General features: G+C 36.5%; 1 protein-coding gene across 1 annotated transcript; it reads right to left on the bottom strand.

Annotated features, from left to right (window-relative positions):
- Positions 1-5,078: 5,078 nt before the first annotated feature.
- Positions 5,079-5,807, bottom strand: LOC121247347. The gene has a single exon (XM_041145710.1). The coding sequence runs from the start codon at positions 5,805-5,807 to the stop codon at positions 5,079-5,081; it is 729 nt and encodes a 242-aa protein (XP_041001644.1).
- Positions 5,808-26,769: the final 20,962 nt, after the last annotated feature.

The raw sequence follows: 26,769 nt of genomic DNA, 5'->3' as shown, positions 1-26,769 counted from the left end.
GAAGTAAAAGTTGGCACCATGCTACTTTTTTTTTTTTTTTTAGTAAACTGATCTCATTAATCATCAACAAACAATTACAAGAGACTCGATAGTACAAAGTAAAGGAAACAGATTAACTCATTTCCTTAGTAACCAAAGGAAGAATATAGGTTGGACATATCTCAATATTATAAACATCTTCAAAGCAAACGAGTGCAGCCTTTGCTAGCATGTGAGCTGCCGTATTAGCCTCCCGGTAAACATGTGAAGTCGACCAAGCAGCAGCCAAATTTAGGATAGCTTTGGCATCTGTTATGAGACATCCACCCATGCTCCAATTAGCGTTATTTTGGTTCAGTAGGTTCACTACCTGTTTTGAATTCCTTTTCAGGCAGATCTGCCTTAATCCAATGTCCTTGCAAAAAACAGTTGCCATAAGTAGCCCATAAGCTTCAGCATCAAAAGCATTGCCTTTCAAGGGTCTATTAGCATGAAGGGCACCTATCACAAGACCTTGATGGTCTCTGATAAGTACACCAATGCCAATCCTCTCTTCCCTCGATTGCACAGCTGCATCCCAATTGACTTTTAGAGTCCCTACTGCAGGTTTTGTCCATCTATGAGCCCTCGCCAGAGCCTTTGAATTAAAACCATTTTCCTATTTGGAGGCCTCCTGATGAGAGGATAGTTCTGTTCTGACCTGGTCTGTGACTACCTGTGGATGTTTAAAACCTTTTCCATGTAAACAGTCATTTCTTCTAACCCATATCACTCTCATTGTGACTGCAACCTTATTCAGCTCCACTAGATCAAGAGTGCTAACCAGGCCTGCCCAAACATTGAAAATCAAATCACTATGAAGAGATAGTTTCTGCACTTTCTTTGGACCTTGACACCACACATCTTTTGCACCAATGCAACCCCATAAAGCATGGCCAGAAGTCTCGGGTTCCTGTTTGCATATTGGGCAGAGGCTGTCCTCTACTACCTTCCTCCTTTTCAGATTTGCCATAGTGGGGAGCGCCTCATTGCATGCTCTCCAAATAAACACCTTGGTGGCAGGGGGTACTTTTAGTTTCCAAATGGTCCTCCACACTAGGCAATCCCTTATTCTGCCTGATGATTCCCGATCTTGCTCTCTTTCCATTTTTTTGCTAAAATGATATCCACTTTTTACAGTGTAAATGCCATTAGGAGTAAACTGCCATATTAATTTGTCTTCTCTCCCTCCTAAACTAATGGAAATGGCTTTGATGCCCTCTATTTCCTGATGAGTAAAAAGTTCAGAGAGGAGAGATTCCTGCCATTGCTTCAGTTGAGGGTCAATGATGTCACTGACTTTGTCACACCAGCAATCTGCTTCTCGAGGAGTCAAGATCTTTTGGGCAGGTAATGAAGGTAACCATCTGTCTTGCCATATGTTTATCTTCTGTCCATTTCCAACCCTCCATATGAGAGCTTTCTTCAACGGTGTTAAACCATCCTATATTCCTCTCCATGCAAAGGAAGGCTCTATCCCCAGCTTTGCTTCAAGCAAATCTCCTTTGTTAAAATACTTTTGCTTTAATATTTGTGCCACTAGGGATGTTGGATTTTGAAGGATCCTCCATCCCTACTTTGAGAGTAAAGCAAAATTAAAGCATCTTAGATCTCTAAACCCAAGTCCTCCAACTTCCTTGCTGCCACTTAGTTGCTTCCAATTGACCCACTGAAATTTGGAGGAGTCTTCATTGAATCCCCACCAAAATTTCCTAAGAATCTGATTCAACTTCCTGGTAATAGATGCTGGTAGCAGAAACATTCCCATTGCATAGGTGGGGATGGCTTGGAGGACTGCTTTGAGCAAAATCTCCTTTCCTGCTGCAGAGAGAAACTTAGTCCTCCAATTAGTGACTCGAGTCCAGGTTCTGTCAATTAGGGAATGGAATGAGGCTATCTTTTTTCTACCCACCAAAGCAGGTAAGCCCAGGTATCTCTCAAAACTAGAAGTGGAATGAACACCTGCTAACTGCAAGATCTGTTGTTGAGTTACCTGGGTAGTGTTCTTACTAAAGAAAATGGCAGACTTATCCTTGTTTAAAACCTGTCCTAATCCTTTCTCGTAAAGCTCAAGGATATTAAGCACACACTGAAGTTCCTCATGCTTTGCTTGACAGAACAAGAGGCTGTCATCAGCAAAGAAAATGTGATTCACTGTGATTGGGCCTCTACCAATTGAAACAAGAGTTAAGTTGCCACATGCCTCAGCCTGATTTAGAAGAGAAGTGAGAGCTTCTGCACATAAGATAAATAAATAGGGGGACAAGCGGTCTCCTTGTCTTAGGCCCCTGGAATGCAAGAAACATTGTTGAGGTTTTCCATTTACAAGAATTGAGTAAGAAACAAAATTGAGGCATGCCTGCATGATGTGGATCCAATGTACAGGAAAGTCCATCTTGATCATGATTGCTTCAATGAATTTCCACTTTACCCTATCATAGGCCTTGCTCATGTCCAATTTAAGGGCCATGAAACCTTTTTTGCCTTTCATTCTAGAGTTCATAGAGTGTAGTATCTCATAGGCAACCAAGGTGTTATCTGATATGAGCCTTCCAGGTACAAATGCACTCTGATTGGGGGCAATGATTTGGGGTAGTATATTTTTCAGTCTATTAGCAATGGATTTAGACACAATCTTGTATAGTACGTTACAGAGACTGATAGGCCTATAATCAACTACTTTTTTGGGGCTTTGAACTTTGGGGATAAGGGAAATGAATGTATCATTAAAATCATTAAGAGAGCCACCATGATTGAGAAAATTTAGAGCATAACTGCACACATGTTCGCCAACTACCTCCCAGTGTTTTTGATAAAATTGGGCAGGGAACCCATCAGGACCTGGCGACCCTAAAGGGTTCATTTGAAACACAGCTGCTGTGATGTCTTCCCTAGTGAAGGGATTTAAGAGCCAAGCCTTCATATCCATATCTAGTTTAGTGTCCATTGCATGCAAACAATGTTCAATAGATGAAGGGTGGGAAGTAGTAAATAATGAGGAGAAAAAATCTGTGAATACCTCCCCAATTTCTGACCATCTTGTGACACATCTTCCCTGAGAATCCTCTATGTTTTTGACTGCATTGATCTTTCTTCTCTGGCTTGCCTGCATGTGAAAAAATTGAGTGTTTCTGTCCCCATGTTTGAGCCAGTGTTGCTTTGCTCTCTGCTTCCACTTGATATCATTTGCTGTTATGGAAGATACCACCTCCTCTTGAATTTGTTTCATAGTTTCTAGGTGTTCTCCTGTACCAGTGTTCTGAAGATGCCCAATACTTTGTGTCCCTTTTTTGATAACCATATTTTCTTGTTGCTTAAGTGCCTGCCTCCATATCAAGAGATCCTTTTGGCATAACTCAAGCTTAGTCCTTAGTACTTTGGCCTGACAATCTATTGTACAATCTTTCTGCCATGCTTCACTCACCACCTTTTGGCATTCCTCCTTCATTTCCCAAGCCATCTCATATCTAAAACACCATTTTCTTTTTTTCCTCCCCTGATTAGTATTATATAAACTAATTGACAAGGGAGAGTGATCAGACTTAACTGCAGGAAGAACATTGCATACACCATGTATATAGAGATCATTCCATTCCTTATTTCCAAAGGCTCTATCAATTTTTTCTTTTGTAAAATCCCTGCCATTTCTATTGTCCGACCAAGTAAATTCCTGCCCATGTGAGTGAATATCATTAAGACCACAACATTCCACAGCTTATCTAAACTCCTCAATCTGTTTGTATGGTTTACTGCCTCTACCTATCTTGTCACTTTGATGAAGGATCTCATTAAAGTCCCCAACGCATAACCAAGCTATAGAACTAGTTGGTTTGAGCATCTTTAACAATTGCCAACTACTACTTCTCTTCCCTATGTCAGGATGTCCATAAAAACCTGTGAATTGCCACGTTGGTCCACTTCCTTCCTCTTGGATCAAAGCACTAATGTGCCATCTTGTATAATTGATGACTTTAACATTCCAATCTTCTTTCCACAAGAGAGCAATACCCCCACTAAACCCTACACAATCCACTGAAAAACACCTGTCCATCTGCAAACACCTCCTTACTACTTCCATTCTATTCCTTCTGCATTTAGTTTCCACTAGGAAAACTATGTTGGGGTACTTTTCCTTAGTTAAGTTCCTAAGGACATTAACTGTCCGAGGGTTCCCAAGCCCTCGGCAGTTCCACACTAAGATGCTCATTGATGATGGCAGGGTTGGGGACCAGCCTCTGCCTTAGACATGGAAATTCCTTTAGTGTTATAGCATCTCTTTGTCCTCTTTGCGATAGATTCCTGCAAAGGTAAGCTCTTTTTACAACCCCTCGCATATTTGTTCCGCGCAGTATAGTTTGAGATGTCAGCCAAGATTGAGTTACCCTTGCCTTCTATGTTAGTGTCACACTCACGAGCTTTCCTTTTCCATTTCCTCAAAGTACTCAGACCATTAACATTAACCAATGGCATGGTAATGTCTTTGCCATGTAAGTTATCCAGAGCCACCCTCTTTTTTTGATCATTTGGTTTAAAACCATGTACCTCAAAAGTAGGAGCTACCATACTGCCTTTATTAATTTCCCGCTTTCCCACTTCAAAAACTATTTCCCTCGTAGGACCATGAGGGTTGTATGTCCCTGATATTAGGTTGGCTGCAACATCCATCCCCATGTGAGGACCATGATCCTCTTGGAGGACACAGGGTTCTAAACACCTATCACCCTTCTGTACGAAAGTAGCCTGTGCATGGTCAGAGGGTTGACTTACCTCCTGACTTCTAAACATATTCCCGAGGCATGGATCATTAGACTTTCCTACTCCCGCTTTGCCCTCTGTTGATGGCTGATATGGGCCTGCACGAGCTCCTCCTTCCTTACTTTTCACTGTCACCTTCTCCTTTTTCTCTGCCACCTTTTTCGAATAGGCCTCTGTTGCATTGTGCATTGAGACTTCTTGGACCAAAGTGCCCTCTCTACCTTGTTGACCCCTCTGTTGGTTGCTTCCACCCTTAGAACCACCATATCTACGGTATAAAAAATGTTTGTGTTCCTGGGTTGTCCTCAAAGCCATGGACCAAACTGAGTTGAGGGTTGTGTATCTCCTTGTTGAGCATTATGAGATCTCAAACACCCTTTTCCTTTGTGATTAAGAACACCACAATGAAAACAGAAGTTTTGCAGTCTCTCGTATTTAAAAGCGACCCAGTGTTGCTTGTCATCTAGCTTTAACCATTTCCCTCGTAACAATGGTTTGTTGAGGTCCACTGCCACCCTTACTCTGAGACACCTTCCCCATGCACGACCATCTTCCTCTGCGTCGACTCTAATGACAAGGCCTATGGCCTCAGCAAACTGCTCTCCAAAACCTTTTGTCATGACTGATAATGGAAGGTTGTGGAGTTGTATCCAGAAGGGTTCGAAACGAAACTGCAATGCATCTATGGATTCCTTGTCATCCACCTCCATCATGGTGAGGAGGTGTCTGTCAAAGAACCATGGACGTCCACTTAGAACCTTTTCTTTGTCTCTTATCTTCTGAAACTCGATTAAGAAACATTGTTCACCAAGTTCCTTGAAGGTCACCCACCCTTCCAACCTCCATATTTGAGACATTGTAATCCTAAAGCCTTCGTTGTTAACTCCCTTCTCGGTCAGAGCCTTTCCCACCATACAATATTTGTCCCGTTTTTCGTCACCGTTTATGTTCTCCTGCTTGACATGGAAACAGGCGCTTTCTTCTTTGGAAAGGTGTAACCTCTCCCATTGTGATGCCAAGTCCTCTGCCTCCATTGTGTCCCACCACCCAAAGACTAGTAACAGAAAAGAGAAAAACTTACACAAGCTCACAGAAGGTGAGACTTAAACCTCTGATAGAAACAAAGGCACTGAAACCTCACGCTTTCTCACTCATAGGTTTCGATTTATTAGATTTTATACCATAGGGTATATATATATATATATATATATATATATATATATGCAGGACATAACAGTTTTCAATGGTGTGATTGGTCCCTTTGTAGTGGTCAAAATAATGGCACTCCCTTAATTTGTTTGTTCTTTCCTTTCCGCGCCCTCTTTTGTGACCATTATCTAATACCTACCATGGCTATAATATCGGGTTGCAGCCTTGTGACAACAAGTTCTCTTTGTTTTTCTTATTGAAGAATAAAATAAATATGCCTTTCCAGGTGGTGGCATTAGGTTCATTAGAAAAATCTTACTACATATGGCAGACTGGCCCCATTTGGATGTTGGCATGATATGGGATGTGATGATAAATTTGTGAATAATAGTGAAATAATTTGAATTATAATATTTTATAAAATTTTGAAAAATAGAAGAGAAAAAATTGAATAAAAATATTATAAAGTTATAATATTATTATAATATAATTTTTTAAGCCCCATATGGATGTTGAGAAGGTTTCAACCCATCTCATCTCAACATATAAACACCACTAAAACACAAATATTTTTCAATTTCAAATTCTCAACTTTTCAATTTTTCATCTAATCATTACCTAATCATTACAACTTTTCCAAACTTTTAAACAAAACTTAAAAAACAATTTAACTTTTTCAAATTTCAAAACAAAAATAATATTAAAAAATAATATGAAAAATTGAATATTTGAAATTGAAAGTATTTATATTTGAGTGATGTTTGGATGTTGAGAGGACATGAGATAAGATGAGAAATTTTCCATCTCATCTCAACATCCCAAACTAGCCCTAAGTATCATTCAATCCCATAACAAAATCGGATCATTCTCGGTCAACGCATGCTTAGATGGCAACACGTGTAAAGATCATTGTACACTACAAAAGATTGCATTTTTTGGGACAAAATTTTTCATCCCAAAAATTGCAATTTTTGTCCCAAAATATTTTTTGGGATGAAATTTTTTAGTCACCATTTCGTCCCTAAAAGCCAGTCACTAAAATATCTTTTGGTATGAAAAACATTAGTTTCATCCCCAAAAGTATTTTTAGTGACCCACAAATTATTTTTTGGGACAAAACAATTTCATCCCAAAATCTTGTTCGAATGCAATAGATGTTGTTCGAACTTACGATTAACTGTTCGAACGAGATTGTAATTTTATTTGAATGACGCAAATTTGATTATATCTATTCAAATGATAGAAGTGTTCAAACACTTTATTTTTGTTCGAAATTTCAGTTTCTATTCGACTATAAATAATCTGATCAAACGTTCATGAATAAAGTTTGAATGAAATTTTTTCATTTTAACGCTTAGACCGGCGAGTTATGTTCGAGTAGTTGCATTACCATTCGGATAGTTATAACTTGTTCGAATATTGATGGATTTAGTTCAAATGAATCATGTTCATTCAAATGCTCACACATGCAATGTGTTCAAACGAAGTAGTAATCCATTCAAGTCGGATTGATTTCATTTTCATTCGAGTGGTTTTTATGTTGCTCATTCGAATGACAGCGATAAATATGTTTGAAAGTTAATAATTAATGATTACTGTTTGAACTTAATATTTTATATTCGAATGGTGATCAATGATATAATAAATGAAAATTTTAAAATAAGAAAACTATATTTAAAAGTTATATTTAAAACTATATTATAATAAATGATATAATCACAATTGTTCAAATATTGCAGCAAAACATCTTGTAATCAATACAATAATTCCAAAAATCATAGAAGTTAAGAGAAGTTCTGAGTTGGTGTTGGCATAAAGTTATGTGACATCATTAAGTGCATCTATTCGAACATTTTTTGGGATTGAATTTCCATCTCTCTCTGTAAGTCTTGTTGTTTCGTTCTCTTAATCGCGCCTCTATATCTGTTAATTGATGTAATAATTGATCCTCCAACTCTCGTTGCTTCCTCTAAGTCCTGAGAGAGGTGTTATAATTCAATCTACTTTGAGGAAAGGATGAGGTTGAGTAGGAAGGTTTCACGAAACGTCCCTAACCCCTCAAATATCCAAAACAAGGTTTACGAACTTGAGAAAAAATCTCAACATCCATCATTATCAGATGATTCATCAGACGCAACATTTTGCCAAAGTGCAACCATCTTGTCCTAAAAAAAATAAAAAAGAAAAATGATTACATGTAGTATAAATAACATAAATATTATTAAGCAATACAAATGGATTAAATTTACATAATTTATTTCTGCTTCGAGACTGGTCCAAACACCATCGCGATTTGTATGCAATTTAGCATACAATTTTGTTAGATTATAGTCAGTAGGACTATCTTCTACCTACAAAAGGAAAATATATGTAACAAGTACAATTACAAATGTTGATATATTAATATTTAGCATGGACTAATATAACATTACTAATTTCTTTGATAGTTGATGAAAACATCTAGAACCCACATGATGGTGTATCTTTAAATTTGATCTATTTGTTTTGTTGACAATACTTCGTTGCTACAAGAACATAAATAATCTTATTACTTATTTGTTCCATGCAGCTAACATATTATAATGAAACATAGCAACTAAATTACTTGATATGCTGGATTTTCAAACATATCACAAAACTTCTTTCATTCGTCTAGGCGCATGTCTTGGAATAGGTTTTGGCGTGCCTCTGTTAAGTGTTAAACTTTTGATAGTATGTATGGTATCTTCCTTTATACCTCCAGAATGAATTACTCATCAGCTCATTAACCGTTAGTTGCTTCTCTTGCCTACCAAAATTAAATTCAAACTCATCCTTTAATAAATTATTAAAAATAAAAACAAAAATAAACTACTTATAAATGAAGAAATAGTTAAATAAAATTATTTTTTAAGTTATTACCAGGCAATGAGTTTTTAAGTGGTCTTTCATAATATCTTGAAAAACTTTGGCCCAGGAGGATGTAGCCATGGTACATATGTCTAGATAAAGGTACCAACATATGAAGCAAGCCAAGCTACCTGATCCTCTTGGCCACTGGTGTGACACCCTCGAGTTCCATTTGGGATCGGACAGACTCTAAAGCATCAGGACATGTAATACAAAATTACATGCCCCTGTTTATGACAGTTAAAGATGCAATGCACCTAACATGCATCTAACAATATGTAATATACGCATTAGATACATTTTTTTTCTTAAATAAATAAGATTGTACTAGAAACTATATCAAAAAACATAATATGTTTCATAACTTCATAATAGACTGATAACTGTAATGTTACATCATGACTGTAACATAAATAAGTATAGTACTGAATAACATAACTACGGTGCCAACTTGCTGAGCTGCTCTAGCAACTTGGCTATGATAGCCAAAATCCCATCTATAAACTGGAGAACTGAAGCAATAATCTCCTTGTCATGGCGTTGGGGCCTAATCGGCCTCATCCAGTCTGTGCTCAGTTAACTCTCCAGATCTTGACATATAATTTATCATGTTGGGGGCCATGGTAGTTGGGATTACCAAGTAAGATTTGATTAAAAATCTCAGCAAGTTAACTACCAACTTACTAGCAATATACAGATACATGCATGACAGTAAAATGACATGAATGTGTAATGACATAAACATGAATATGCGTGGCAAGACTTGGCAAATAGCATGACATGATCAGACATGAACTTGGAATCTTATTCAATATATACATGCTTAATTAAATATGAACATGTGGATACTACACATGTTCTCTTGAGCTGTGTGCTCCTGCCAATACCGCATCACATCATAAGCATTGTGCCAGCTATGAGTATGTCATGATAATTAACTTGATTAAAGACTGATACATGTGGTTGACACCACTGGTTTTGGGTGCCTAATATCACTAGGACAACCAGATACTTAGGTCTCATTTGAAGCCTGTTGATAGTACTTTGTCAACCAAGAAAATTCTACATTAGTTTAAACACTCCGACATGGACAACAGTATTCCACTAGGATAATACCCATCCTAGCTCTTGGGGTTATGATAAAAATAAAAATACTCCACTGACTTGAAAATGTTTTTCGTGACATACTCTATGTATGGGACATGACATGACATGTGATAACAAACATATGACTGATGGCATGGCATAATAGGGCATGTAATAGATAAGCGTGTACTTGAAATAATTAATATGACATGGCATAATAGAACATCTACAATAATCATAAGTGACAAGAATATGACATTTATGGCTTACGTACATACAAAAATCATTGGAAAGTAAGAGACTAGCATATAATGAATGAGTAGGGGTATAACTAGGCCAGCTCAGTCCAGTTTTGGACATTTTGTAGAATCGATGCCAGACCAATTAACCACCAAAACTGAAATTTTTGGGTTTTTAGTTTCGGTTTCATTCAATGTTTTTAGGTTTTACGGATAAACAAAATCATATTCCAAAAATTTTTTAGCAATTGATTGAACTATATCGCGCATTTCATAATTTTTGGCTAAAAAGATATAAAATTAAAATTTATATGTTGATATCAAAATTCAAATGTTAGATTAAAAATATAAGATTAATTTATGTTATATCATAAATGAAATGCGCTATAAAACTTTTAAGATTAATTTTATGTTATATTAATTAGAAATTTAGCATATAATATATATAATATAATATAAATAATTGTATAAATAATATTTTATATAATATAAAAAATTAAAATTAAAAATATATAGACCAGTCTGGTTTGATTCAAGCCGGTTTTCAGAATATGAGAATTGGTACTGAACCGGTTTAGAATCGGTTTCGATTATTAAGAACTGCTATAGACCAGATCGATTACAAACCGGACCGAACACTCCAGTTCGGTCCAATTTAACTGGTTTACCATTTTTTTACACCTATATGATGAGTGTAATGTAACTGTAGTGTGAAGTAGTGTGAACTGAGATAAGATATTTTTAAAGGTTAGAAACTCTCACTAAATACTTAAAAATATGAAAACTTATTGACTTATGGCCAAATTGCAAATTTACTTTTTTACTTGTGGAAAAATACAATTTTGTCTCTAAAATAAGGATTTGCATCCTAACTCTAAATATTACCAAAATTTATTTTGTCCTAAATCCAAATATCTAATAAAAAAAATTTAAAACTAAACATAACTATGGAAGCCATGCTTTGGCTGAAACACATTAAAGCTAAAATCTTGATTTTAGTTGCAATTCATCAAAACTTCAATGTTTATGCTTAAACCGATTTATGCAACACTTAAAAAATCATATCCTATGTTCTATAATCATTCTAAGACATCAAAATATACATTCTGTAAAAATCATTAACTCCTCGTACCAAGAAAAATGCCAAAACACTAACGCTTGGTTTGGATATAGAGGGGAAACACAAAGCCCCCTTGTTTTCGTACGGGTAGAGCATTTGTGCATATCCAAATGTGTATTGAAGTGTATCTCATCTCATCTGAACGTGTTCGATAGTGTTTCATTTGTGTTCATTGAGATGACAAGTCACTGACCAAAACACAGAGACATGAGGCTCAGCTCTTTCCTCCCTCATCCCACTCTCTCGTTTGGTAGGACCCACTCAAAATTTATAATATTCGAATGAAATAATAGGTTTATTAAAAAATTACGTACATAATTTCTTAATCTCTAATTGATAATTAGAATGATGTATATTATAATAAAAATTGAAATTTTTTAGAATTCTTGAATAATCTAAATTTTGGAAAAATAATCATATTAATTTTGTGATTTTAATATGTTTATGGGTATTTAATTTATTAATTGTTATTAGTTAATAGAAAATATATCTATAAATAATACTCAATCATTACAAACACTCTGAAATAATTGGTGAGACCCACTACTTTATCAAATCTCCAAAAAAGTTAAAATCATTTTATCTCACTATTACATCCAAACACACAAATTTTTAAAGACCAATTTAGCTCATGTCATCATATCTCAACTCAAATATCTCACTATAATTCACAAAATATCTCATCTCATGTTACTATCTAAACAATGCCTAAAGTTTGGTCAATTTGAACAAATCCTAGATGTTCTTAGTCTAACACTTTTAAAATCAACTTGAAGGACTCCAAATTTCCATAAACACATTCTTAATATGATCATAAATCCAATTTAAGTGATAATCATGCTTGAAGAACAACCAAAATCACTAAACAAATCTGTCTGCACACTAAGTTCAAACCGAGTACTACATGTTTTGACTTTAGATCAAAATCACTGAATCTAAATTTTTCATGAAATAAACTTTTAAGATATAAAACCATATATCTCATACATTGGTTTATCAAAATTGTAACCGCTTTTACGCGGCATCCCTTTGCGGGATATGGGTTAGAGTCAATTTTTTGATTCGAGAACCCGCTTTTTTATTTTTATTTGCTGGTGTTGCTTTTGCTTGTTTTGGGACGATTGTTGGGGACTCCCACCCTATGAAATCTTGTATCTCTGTAACCATGTAATTTAATCTATGCTTTTCTTGAGAAAAGAAAAAAAACCATATATCTCATATTCAAGTTCTAAATTTGATCTAGGTATTTAATCTAGGATCACATGGAAAACATGCTTTCAACAAATCATTAAACCAACTCTCTTAAAAAAAAAAATTCTTAACACATAAATGAAAGTCTTAAGAAAAACATATATGAATTTCATAGCCATTGGACTAGGTTTTTATAACCAACAAACATCACAACCTCACAAAGGAAAATGTTTTGTGTGTTCCAATTTCAACTTCAAAGAAAATGTATATAACTTTTTAATAAAAATGATAAAATTCCTTGGATCAACTCATGAAATGTATAAAAATGTGTTAGAATTTCATCATATCAATATCTATCTCCAACTTAACAAAAACTTCACCAAACATTAAGATTTCACACTATCATTCAAATTGTCACCAAGTATGACCTTTGCATGTTCAAGTCAAATTCTCACCAATCAATACTCCATGAAAATTTCTAAAAAATATATAAATGGAAATTAAACTCAAAGACTAACAAATCATATCAAAGAAGGTTCATGAAAATCGACTTACAAAGGGTTGGAAAATGCAATGCAAGAACTGCTAGAAACTTTGTCTGAAACTCTCACCTGAGTTCTCAAAAAATAAGTGAATGAAAACCAATGAAAGGGGGAGGGAAATTCAAGATGTTTCCTTTACATGAAGAGAGGGATGATGGGAGATGGTTGAGTGACCTCTTGATGGAGGGTTTTGCAGCCAAAATAGTGGGCAAAACTACGAGCTACTCAGCCCATGGTATCAGGTGCTACGGATGAGAGGGGTGGGGCGGTTTTTGGTGGCTTTTTGGCCTCCCATCTATGCACTATTTGGGCTGACATGTCAGCCATATGACTGCCTTGGGTGGTGGGGGTAACTTCCTCAATATGCTTTGCATTGCTGGTGGTTTTTTATGGGCCTCACGTTAGGGTATAAATGGGGTTTGGTTTAGGGTTTCATTTTTGATCTAGCCCAATACCAACTTTTCTTGGCCCAATAAAATTACCAAAGTATAAAACAATAAATGAGAGTACAATAACATGGATTTGAGTGGTTAATAGTATATAAAAGTGATTTAATTAAGTGATCAGTCACTTAAGCAAAAATCGAGTGGTTTGGGGTTTGGGAAACTATTAGGGTTTTAGTTTTTTTCCATAGATTTGGGGTTTCAGTTGGATATCAATGGTTTGGGATCTCACTAGGGTTGAAACCCTTTTTGGTTGGCATAAAGTGTTTGTTTGGATAAAATAGTGTTTAGCTTAGGTGGCATGATCATATGGCTTGATTTGTCTTCCATTCCATCACATTTCAATCACATGATTCATCCTTGTGCCAAGTGTCCTACACTATTCACCAAGTGTGGATAGGATCTTGCCAAGTGTCCAATAAAAACTCCCTAAGGCTGTTTTGGACAATCCAGATAGTGATTTGACAATTGTCTGAACCTGGTGCCACATGATATCATCCCGGGTGTATTTACCCAATATTAGACTCCTAAGTGTCTCGATTAAGTCAAAAGGTGTTCTCGGGTACTAATCACTCTAGAAATGTGAAATGTGACAATGCACCGTAAAATCCTAAATAATCATTTGGGACTAATGGTGCAATTTGTTTATCAAACTTGTACTTGTAAATACTCCAAATAATTAAGAAAGGACCTTTGCCACTATAGCGAGTAAGAAAACTAACTATGCTGACAGAATAAAACCTAAGCGGTTGTTCGATTTGTAAAATATTTTCGGACCATATTCCTAAGGTTTATAGAAATTCATCCACTAAATTTCTGGAGGACTGTTACAACTGGTGTGATCATCAGGAAAATCAATTTTAATTTTCTTCTTTTTTCGTACTTTCTCTATGGAGACACCTCTTGTAACACCTCAACCTTAGTGAGGCCTTACAACAACTAGAATTATAACATCTCAACCTCAGCCTCAGCGATAGTTTAAAATAGATATACAATAGCTATACTAAGAGACTTAGGTTGTGTTTGGAAGTTGAGTTGAACTCAACTGAGCTCAGTTCTTTATGAATAGTAGTGAGTTGAGTAGTAGATGAAGTTATGTGGAGCCCATCTAAATTGAGTTTAAAGTGAGTTTTGATGTTAAGATGAGTTTAGTTCTTTTTATGGGAAGTTGAAAAAGGTTGTGAGTCCCATGTATAAAGATATGTTACATTGAAAAAGATTGTGGGCTTCACGTATAAGGAGGTTTTGAATTGAGATGAGTTAGTAATTTGAGAGTTAGGTGTTTGAATGTTAGACTCAGCTTAAATTTAGACTGAGTTCGGCACAGTCTTGCAACCAAATGCATTTTTATTTTATGTATTTAATACATATATATATATATAGGGAATTGAATTTTAATATGCATATATATTAGAATAGCAAGTTTGATAAATGTAAAGAGAGTAAAAAATGAAGGTAAGAGAAAATGTAATATGAAGTTATTTGTTATTTTTTTTAACATAATATTATATAGGAAAAATACTATAATTATTAAATCTTGGAAGGAACTTAACCAATATCCGAAGTTGTTAATTTCTTCCACAAGTGTTCAATAAGCCAAAATATTCAATTTAGATTATTTGTAAGATATTAATATATCATTATTCATATAATTATTATATTCTCATTAATCTTTGTTTAAACAAAATCCATTGTATTTTTCATGATCTAATTAAAACCGTTTGAACTAATGCTAAATTTGTTTGAATAGACCTGGGTCACAACATAAATATATAATCATAATTTTTTCTGGCAAGTTGGCAATTTTACAAAGATACTGTTTGAACACAAAATGTGTGTTCGAACTCATAAAATCAAATTTGAACACATAAATTAGACGTTCGAATAGACCTGGGTCAAGAGAGATATTTAAAACGCCGTACTTCGAACAAATCATTTCATTCACAACGCCACTCTCTGCCGCATATACGAATCAAGGCTACCATTTGACAGGTTAGAAATCCTAATCCGTTGAGTTTACGTTGTAAATAGGCTTGAATTTGGCATATTTCGTGTTGTAAATAGGGTTCGGTCCGAATGGTGAGGCCTGACCATTTTTTTGTGTATTCTGGCCGCCACACATGGTGTTTGGCCATTGAAGTGATGGAGTGAGATCTATGTTTCACTCCATTGAAGTAATTTGTGTGATCAAAACCAATGATTCTTGATGAATCATTGGCTAGTGTATCGACATTGAGGTATCGTTTGGATTCGAAGATGAGTTGAAATGAGTTGAGATGGGTTGTGAATAGTAGTGAGATAAGTTGTGAATAGTAGTGAGATTTGTGAGTTAAAGTTGATGAATAATAATGAATAGTAGTGAGATGAGTTGAGATAACTTGCGAATACAAACCAGGCCTCATCGACTCATCCATGGATGATGATTGATGAGGGTTGTTCATTTGAACAGTAACCATATTATCCGAATAGTTAGAATAGCCAAACAACAATTATTTTCATTTGAATGTTACAACATCCGTTCGAACTGGCACCTAACTTCCACTTCGAACAATTACGATATTAGTTCGAACATATTCATTTTAGTTTGAACCATTTAAATAATAGTTCAAGTTGTATGTCCTCCCCGTGAAAACTGTCCATATGATGTGGATGTTCGAATAAATTTATATACTTTCGAACTTAGGTCTAACTTGTTCAAACATGAAGCCTTATGGTTCGAAGGCTATGTTTTGTTTGAATAGTGCACTCACTAGATATTTGAATGCATTAACTCTCCATTCGAGCAGTATCTCAATATAGTTCAAACGTTGTGTTCTATCATTCAAACTATTAAATTACGTTCAAACGGTTGTCATGTTTATTCGAACAATGCTCAGTTTATACTTACAATTACAATTTATTGATTTCTATGCATATTTTTGTTTCCTCAACAATGGATTTATAGCATACGTTGAAAGGAAGCATGGTAGGGAGGCTAGGGATAAGATGAGGCCTATATTAGTTGGGCGAGAGATCATACTAGAAGACTTTCGTGATTTCGTTTGCGAGGGAAAGAGTCTGGAGTCCATCATTAATGACAGAGGATGGGGCTTGATTTGTGAACAGAAGCCGGTGGCCTATCCACATATGGTTGGTTACTGGGGCAGCTCAAAGGCAAGGCGATTAAGGAACTTGCCTAAGGCCCCCTAGTCCTTAAGCCCCACCAAAAAGCCTCAAATGTGGTTTATTCAAAAACTGAAATTGAAACTAGCCCCTGGTTTGTTCAAAAAAATTGACACAAGCCATTTATATTCTTTTAAAAAATAAAATTTATAGAAAAAGAGATATTAAAAAAGTTTAGTATTGTAATCAACACACCTCATATATTCTTTTAACATTTTGCTATGAGTTGTAAATAAATTAAATCAATATGTCCAATAAACACCTTATAACATAAAAGCGTAGTTATTTGAGATACATAGTAAATAAGAATAGAATACAAAATTTGAAAATTTAAAAAATCTCAACTTTAAATAATATTGATGATCTAAAAAAGAAAAGTGTTATGATTTTGAAACTTACACAAAAAAAATAAATAAATAAAAATTGCATACTATAGAATCAGAATGTCTGTTTATTTGTATTATTATATTAAATTTTTTTAAAATTATTCTCATCTTAAATTCTTACCTTAGGCCACCGTGTGCATTGGGCCGCCCCTGGTTGGTTAATTCTATCGGGCTATATTAGAGATGGAGGCTAATGAAGAGTCCGTTACATTCACGATTCAGAGAGTTAGTATTATGTTCTCATCAGACAGTATCACTAGGTTCCTCCACATCCTCCGTGAGGTAGGTGCATATCTTATATACGTTGCCTCTGGTTGTAGGGACACACAATGATGATGATCTCGAGGACCAGACTCTAGCATATGAGGGTCCAGCAGATGATTAACTTCGTCAAATGATGCTAGACTCCTTTGCTCCTCAATATGATGGCAATAAGGTCATTAAATAGGTTGATTGTTGAGATTTCTTGTGCATGTTGCAGTTGATTATCTCACACAATATTGATCCTTGAAAGCACAATATAGGTTTCAGCATGGATCGAGCTCGATTTATGTTACGAATAGTACGAGGGCAGCCGATCGATCTACCTCTATGCTTCCTCATTTGGATCTAATCAGAGTCATCATATTTGACTGGTGGTAGTCTACCATATACATCAATGGTCTCCAACCTACTCATTGAATTGGGGGTGAATGTGCTTTTAACAGAGTGGAGGCAACTATAGATTGGGTCGCTTAATAGGATCACTTTCAACAAGAGTGAGGGCCACTTGGGGAAGACTCGCAATGTAGCGGCCGCACGGGATGATGCTAAGCATGATTAAGCTACTACGGATGCATGTGTTGATATAGATGTTGCGGGAACTAGTACCAGCGAGATGCAATCGATGTCTAGTTCACTAGTTTTATATTTATGAGAACATTTGCAAGGACCTTGTTACTTTTAGATACTTTGTATCGTATTTTTTTTATCTTATCATTTTGCTATATAAACAAGGGGGTTTCTTGGAAGAAAAAATTATTATATTTGCAAATTATTGATATATATATATTTATATATATATACGCTTACGTGACATTTTACTCAATCTTGTACGTACTTTTTTATGCAGTTGATAAAAAAAATATTAATGTATATTTCCAATTAATTTTATTTTTCCGTATCCAAATGAAAATAATCTTCACTTAATAAGCTTTGTTGTTTTAATAATTATTTAAGTGGCTAGTTTGATCTCAACATCTCATTACTTGTTTCATTTTTTCAAGCTACGTACTCAAGTTTCATGTAATAATTACTTAGATACTTCTCCGACACATATCATCAATCTTTATTTATCATAAATAGTAACTCGGGCCTTGTAGAATTTTCATTTTTTAGATATAAAATTAATAAACTCAATATTAATGCTTATTTTTCAAATTTTTCAATGGTTTTCAATAAATTTCCAAAACAACTTCATTTAAATATTGTTCATCACTGTTCGAATGAAATAGAGCATTCGAATGAGACTATGAGTATGAGTTGACGACCTGCCTCTGATGGCCCATGATGAGCTGTGGGTAAATTGATTGGAAATGTGCTAAGTATTGTAAAGGAAATTGACCTACTGGAGGGGGAGCTTGCATGGGGCGAGTATTTGTGGATTCAGGTTCGTATGGATATTATGAAGCATCTACTAAGGGGTAAGAAATTGTGTGTTGGTGCTAGTGTGCCTTATTGGGTAAGATTCTTGTATGAGAGATTACCTGATTTTTGCTACATGTGTAGAAGAATTGGTCATGCTCAACATGACTGTGATCAAAGGGGAAGCTACGACTCACATCAGGGTCCTTTTCCTTATGGTCAATGGTTGTGTGGACTTGGTCGTGGAGGCAAATCCATTGAGGGGTCAGGCCGTCATCAATCATCTGCGGCGGAGGGGGTGATGGCCCCTGTTTCCCATAAAACACGCACTGATTAGGAGGCAGTTATAGTAACAGTAGTTTCAGAACCTTTGGCTGCTAATTTTTTAGAATTTTCAAACTCCTTCATTAAGGCAAGTAATTTGGCTGAGCGGAGTATCCGAGAGTCTGTTGTGGGTAATCCTAAGAAATGTTTGAGTCCTACAGGTGGCTTGGTGAGTGGGTTTCATAATAATGGCTCGGAGAAGGTGCTGGAATCGTTGGCAGGGATGAATGCCGATATCGTGGGCTGGGCTAAGGAAGGAATTACCGAGTTGAATGTGGGCCTTGCCAAACACTTAAGTCAAGATGCTGGCTTTGTGGCCATGTGTGTAGGGGGCGGTTGTGGGCCTTGATAGTATGGTTACGGGTTTCGCTACGGGAGGCTTATAGGTAGAGCTAGGGCCTTCTAAACATTCTAGTAAGGCACTTGGGAAGTGGAAACGGAAGACCCAGGAAATTGTTCGCTCAGTCATGGAATTGCTCTGTTTCGGATTAAGGTAATACTGTAAAGAGGAAGGCATCCCTATTTCCTTCTTTGGAGATTGCATCTTTAGAGGGGAAGAGGCAGAAGTGTGGGGTTCTCTCACAGGATGATGGCGACCAGCTCCATGAGGTTCGAATTGAAGTATTGGTAGAGGCTGGAGTCCAGCCTTGCTGTCAGCCATGAAAACTCTGTGTTGGAATTCCCATGGGCCTAAGAACCCATAGGGAATTCGAGCTTTACGTGATCTGATCATGAAAGAAGATCCCAATTTGGTCTTTCTTCAGGAGACTAAGCTTAAGGCGCGAGCTATGGAACGTTGTAAGCGTAGATTGCACTTTGCTCACTGTTTTACGGTTGATTGTGTCGGTAGAAGTGGTGGATTAGCTTTATTGTGTAAAGGGGATTTGTGTGTTCGTATTCAATCTTTTTCTAAGAATCACATTAATGCTTTGATTAAGGATGGGGATAGGTCCGAGTGGAAATTCACTGGTGTTTATGTTAATCCTGAAGTGGCAAATAGACATTTGACTTGGAATCTAATTAGACGGCTAAGTTTTGGTGTGGCTTGTAGGGGTGATTTTAATGAATTATTGCACTTCAATGAAAAGAGGAGATTGGGGGGGGGGGGGGGGGGGGTAGACCATGCTCAGTGTCCCAAATGGAGGCATTTAAGAATGTCCTACTCGACTGTTCTTTGCGTGATTTGGGGTTTAGAGGTCCAAAATTTACATGGTGTAATGGTAGAGAGGGTACTCGAGCCATTTCTGAGCTATCGGACAGGTTCTTAGGGAATAATCAATTATGTGCTTTGTACTCTTAATTTGTGGTTAGGCATGGTGTGGTACCTCATTCAGACCACCTACCTGTGTGGTTTGAATCTGAAGAGGTGGAGGGTCAAAAAATGGTAACCAAACAGTTTTGGTTTGAGGCTATGTGGATGAGTAAAGAGAAATGTTATCAGATTATTGATCGAGTGTGGAATAATGGTGAGGATCGGGGGTAGAATGGAGGGTGTGATGAGGTCAATGAAGAGGTGTGGGGAACATTTATCTAAGTGGGAAAAACAATCATTTAGGAATGTTTTCAGAAAGTTGGACCTGGCTAAGCGCAATTTACAATAGGCTCAAGATCGGGATTCTTTGCAACCTAACGGTATGGGTGTGACTAAAGCTAGACAAGAAGTTCAGTTATGGACTGAGAGGGAGGAAGTCATGTGGAAGCAAAGATATCGGGTCCAGTGGCTTCAAGAAGGTGATTAAAATACACGAATTTTTCATTCTCAAGCAAATGGCAGAAGAAAGAGGAATTTTATCAAAGACTTGAAGGATGCAATGGGTGTTGTAAGGGAAGGTGCTCTGAGGGATAGACTATTTGTTGATTTCTTTTCTAAGCTTTTCACTTCTACTCCACAGAGGCACCAAGAGGAAGTTTTGGCATGTGTGCATCAAAGGGTGACACCAGAGATGAATTCAGATTTGTCCAAGCCTTATCATGCAGATGAAGTAAAAGCAGCCTTCCAGCAGATGCATCCTACTAAAGCCCTAGGCCTTGATGGTAAGTCCCCCTTATTTTTGCAAAAATATTGGCCCATTGTGGGTAGTTCTGTGACTACTGCTACCTTGCATACTTTGAATGTTGGCCACTTTCCTAGAGACCTTAATCATACATTTATCAGCCTGATTCCAAAGAAAAAAACTTGTGACTTAGTCTTTTATTTTCGCCCAATAAATCTGTGTAATGTGGTTTATAAGTTGGTTTCTAAGGTTATTGTTAATAGGCTCAATCTTCATCTTCCTGCGGTTATATCAGATTCTCAATGTGCATTTGTTAAGGGTAAGCTGATTTCGGATAATGTGCTAGTAGCATACGAGCTGGTCAATTATCTAAGGCACAAAAGGTATGGTAAAAAGGTTATATGTCTCTTAAATTGGATATGAGCAAGTCCTACGACCGGTTGGAGTGGAGTTTTTTTAGAAAAAATAATGCTTAAACTAGGATTTGCTCATGGTTTTGTGCAGTTGGTTATGCAATGTGTGACAACTGTGTCCTTTTCTATTTTGATTAATGGATAGCCTCATAGTCCTATTATTTCTACTAGGGGGCTTAGGCAAGGGGAGCCTCTCTCCCCTTACCTTTTCCTTCTATGTACTGATGGTCTCACTGCTTTGTTAAATGATGCTGAGAGTAAACAACTAGTAAGGGGAATAAAGGTTTGCCGAGGGGCTCCTATTGTGAGCCACTTGTTGTTTGCGGATGATAGCATAATTTTCTGTAAAACTGATGTGCAAACTACCAGATATATTCAGGGGGTGCTTGAGAAATATGAGGCGGCATCAGGACAAAAGGTTAATAAGGAAAAACTGATGTGGGTTTTTCTAAGAATGTGGATGCTGGGCAACAGAGAGGGAGTTGTTGAATTTGTGGGGTGTTAGGACTTTCAAACAATATGATAAGTATCTTGGGCTGCCTAACTTGGTTGGGAGGTCCAAATCTCTTACTTTTGCTGACATAAGAAAGAGAGTATGGAATAAACTGCAAAGCTGGAAAGAGAAATTATTATCACAGGGAGGAAGTGAAGTCCTTATTAAGGTAGTAGCTTTATCGATACCTACATATGCTATGTCATGCTTCAAGCTACCTTTGGGTTTATGTAGGGAATTGGAAGGAATGACGTCTAGGTTCTGGTAGGGGAAATGAACAAAAAATGTATTGGTTAAGCTGACGGCATTTATGTGCTTCAAAATTCAGAGGGGGGATAGGGTTTAAAAGTTTACACTCCTTTTATGGCTCTCTTGACTAGGCAAGGATGGTGAATTTTACAAAATGAGGGGTCTTTGCTGCAAAGGATTTATAAAACTAAATATTTCCCCAATAGTACATTCTTTTAAGCGAAGTTGGGGGTGCATCATTCTTACACATTGAGTGAGATCTTTGTAGCAAAGAAATGGTTACTAGAGGGATGTCGTTGGCGGGTAGGGTCTGGAGTCTCTATTTCTATTTGGAAGGATTATTGGGTTCTAGGTCATAAAAACTTAAGGAGTTCTGAGAATGGGCTTCCTGCTTCTCAAGAGGATGCAATTGTGAATAGCCTTATCTGTAAGGACACAAGAAATTGGTTTGATATTGTTAGAGCTCTCTTTGATCCAATGGTAGATGAGGAAATCTTGAAGATTAGATTGCCTTTTATATCTTGTAGTGATAAATGGATATGGACAGAGAAAGTAAGTGGATGTTTTACTGTGAAAAGTGCTTATAGGCTATTTCAAGCTTTGAGTTTGAGGGAGATAGCTAAACCATCCAGGTAGGTGCAAGATAGGCACATGTGCAAGAAGCTATGAAAGATGAATGTGTCAAGGAAGATTAAAACTTTTGCATGGTGAGCCTATAGGAATATTTGCCTACACTAAAAAATCTCAGGCATCAAAAAATTGAAGTGGAAGGAGGCTGTTGTTTCTGTGGAGAAAAGGATGAAGATGTTACTCATGCATTGTTGTTTTGTCCTCAGTTAAGTGAGATGTGGCGGCAGTTTGGTCCAATGGGTTTAAGGCTCCAACATGATAAAGGCTTTACGGATAATGTGAAAGGTGTGTTAATTACTGGTAGTGAAGCAGATTTTACCCTCATGTTTGTGCTGTGTTGGGGCATGTGGTATCGAATGAATAAGTTGAAGATGGAAAGTGAGAACATCACTCCCTATGTAGCAGTAAATATGGCTATTTCCTTGTACAAATCTTTCTTAGTTTTAAAGGTTTCTAATGCAGCAGATGGGAAGAACCTATGCAGATGGATATCACCTCCTTCTAATTTTCTGAAGCTCAATGTTGATGGAGTGGTCTTCACAGAGTATAAAAAGACTGAAATTGGAATGGTTTTACGTGATAGCAATGGTAAGGTGGTGATGGCAGCAACTGTCTCTGAACCTGCAGTGAATGAACCATCTACCATTAAGTTACTTGCTGTATTTCGAGGATTGCAAATGTGCATTCCATTGGGAATCCCTAAATTAATTGTTGAGTCTGACTGTTTGCTGATTGTTTAAGAATTGAAAGCTGACCAGGAGTCTCCATCTTTTAACGGTAATTTAATTATAGAGGTAAAGAGTCTAATGTGCCTTTTTCAGGAAGTGATCATCGAGCATGTACATCGAGAAGGTAATGGTGTGGCTCATTGTTTAGCTAGGTACGTATAGAATGTATTGGATTTTCAGATGTGGTGGAGGTGCTATCCCTGAGTTTGCAGGTCATGCCATGTGGCTTGATCATGCTGTAATGTAAGGATGTTTTATGAAATTGGAATGAAATTGTTCTGTTTATTAAAAAAAAAAAAACAGAGCATTCAAACGGTTTACACATCTTATTTGAACGTAAAATTAACATTCGAACGAGATATCAAACCCTCCCACCATAGTTGTATACAACTTTCCTCCACAACCCGCGTTCAAACTAATATATAATATCATCCCTAAAAGTCAGATTTGTTGCGATAGGAAGTTAGTTCGTCCCAAAATCTCTTCATAGAATAAAAGCAATATCTTTCTTATTTGAAAAATTCTTCGGAGCATTACTTTGAGAAAAATCGGTGACGTACTTCAAAAACAGATTACGCCACTAGTGTCACGCGAGCTCGACTTCTAGAGAATTGGGATTCTATGACAAAATCACTTTCCTTTTTTATTCAATATGTTGTAATAATTTTGGAAGATTCTACAACATATGCTAAGCTCTTCTGTTTTCAACAAGTCATTGGCCCTGACCTCTCTTTCTCTCTCACCAGTCTAAATCTAAAAAAAAGTTAAGACCTATTTCAATTTAAAAAAATTAAACACATCTTAACTTAAAAAAAAGTTAAACTCATCTCAATTTTAAAAAATTTAACTCATTTCAATAAGATTTATAAAATACTGTTATTCTCAACTCATTTCAACATTCAAATATAGCTATGGTTGTATTTGAAATATGAACTCAACTCATTTCAAACTAATTATTGATGTGACCCATTATTTTTTCAATTTTATATAAAAAAATTAAACACATCTTAATATACTTCATATATTTTAATCTTAAAAATTAAACTCATTTTAACCTATAAATATTAAATTTATTTTAATAAAATTTATAAAATATTATTATTTATAACTCAAACGTTTAAATGCAGTTACGTGCTCAAGAATGCCGCTAAATTCAATGAATTAATTCCTCAAATAGCTACCTACCAACAACCGTCTCTTTTAAGAGTCAACTAATTCAATAAGCTACCTACTTTTTTTTTCCCTTCCCAATAAGCTACCTACCTCGAAGTACCGCTTAAAGTTTTCAAGCTGGCGTGACAAATGTCTTAATTTTTATTTAATGAAATTTATTTTCTTATTAAAAAAAAAAAAACCAAAGAAAAAAAGTACCGCTTAAATTAGCCACCTACCTCGAAGAACCGCCTAATTCAATTCAGCTCAGATGAAGAGACAACTATCTCTTTTTAAGAAGCTCAAATGTCTCATCACATGATCATGGTTTTTGTTGATGGCACACATGTACATGCATCAAACCGTATCTCAAGTTATTAACAATTAGCTAGCTAGGTCAACTGGTACTGCTCATCATCAAATTGAATTCATTCTTAGTTAATTAAACATTTATTTTTTCTTGTTTCATTTCTCCGATCGATCCCTTTCAAATTAACCCAGTCATGCATGCCATGGAGCAACGCCGCGCCTAGCTAATTAAGGATGTACGTAAACCTTAAAATGATTTCAAACTTCATCTTTTTTCATAATAGAATAAGTTTATGATTTAATGGGGAAATCAGTCATAATATGAGTTGATGCAGTTTCCCTTGAGGCCGACTTAAATGGGCATTAACTTGCTCACTAACTTAAGGTTCAACATAATCAACCCTCAATTGATTTTTCTTTGGTAGCTTCTTTTCATACTTTTTTTTTTTTTTTTTTTAATAAGGGATCACATTTCATTCATAAAAGAGGACATACAATTTTGACTTAAACAAGTCAGTTAAAACGTTAATAACTCCCCAGTACACTTTCGTGACTGGCATAGTCTAACCCAGACGACAGAACTCTAAAGACCTAAGTCTAAGAGATCTGTCGTGCATATCTTTGTCCCCGACAGAGTAAACAGTAACCAGGTGACAAAATCCATACCCCGACTACACAAAGTAGGGTGCACCAACCCCATACACCGCCTAAGCGGAGAGGGAGGATCACACCTATCGGACCAAGGTTCGAAGGGACAAAATTTTTGGATTTTTTTATCTTTTTCACAGGACACGAAAATTACAAAAGAAAACAACTGTAACTACAGAAGAGACAAAGCTCCAAGCGGCTGTGGAGGCGCGTGTAGTACACGCGCCACCGTGGGAGAAAACCAACGACCGATCTAGGAGGTTCCGGACTCACAGACCCCAGCGGGGCCGCACATGGCCTTGGCAGAGGGCCTCCCGGCGGCGCGAGGAAGCCACTCGCCGAACGCCTCCGATTCTTTTGGCTGCACGTGCGAGCAACTCGCCGCTCCGTTTGGGGCCGCCTTCGGTAGTCTTGAAGATCGGTGGCTGGGCAATGCCATAGAGAGGCGCGTGCTGATCTATGGTCGCCGGAAGTACCAGATCCGCGATTCTCCCTTATTTAGCCTACAAAACACAAAATCAAAAATGAAGCTCTACACAGAGGGGACGGGGGTGGGGAGAGAAGGAGGGAGGGGGGAGGAGCTGAAACTCCCACCCCCTCGAGCCAGAACAGTAACGAGAGCTTTGAGGGAGATGGGTTCGAGAGAGAGAGATGTGTTCAATAAGTGGTAGCTTCTTTTCATACTGGTAGGGGTGATTGCAACAGCAATAAATCTTCCTTAAATGGGAGAGGCAAATCATTATTAGAATATATATATATATATATATATATATATACATGTTAATGAAATCATGTATTTGATCTTGGTTAATTTGTCTGAAGATCGATCGCGGTTCTATGATCTTTGTGTCTATGTTCATTAATAACAATAAAACGATACCATGAACAAGCTGTACGCACGATAACAATATTAACAATAAGTGTATAAGCTTTATATAAATCAAATAGCCATAAGTGAGTGAAGACATGAAGAGAAAAAGAAATATATCTCTTGTACCTATCTTATAGAAGGGGAAAGAGAAGATATAAAATCATTATTTGTTCCAAAAGATTAAACTGATTGGAAGATATGTATTTAATTATTGTATTATATTCTTAACACTCTCTCTCACGTGTGGGTTAGACCCTCCTCAATGAGTGGAATCAACACGTGGAATACTTAATTAAATAGAGTGGAGTGTAGAGTTAGGATTTGAACTCAGGATTTCTACTCTAATACCATGTGA

This window comes from Juglans microcarpa x Juglans regia, chromosome 1S (assembly GCF_004785595.1).
Source record: "Juglans microcarpa x Juglans regia isolate MS1-56 chromosome 1S, Jm3101_v1.0, whole genome shotgun sequence".
Classification (NCBI taxonomy): domain Eukaryota; kingdom Viridiplantae; phylum Streptophyta; class Magnoliopsida; order Fagales; family Juglandaceae; genus Juglans; species Juglans microcarpa x Juglans regia.
Note: the sequence above shows the minus strand (reverse complement) of the source record. Positions and strands in the feature narration are given on the sequence as shown.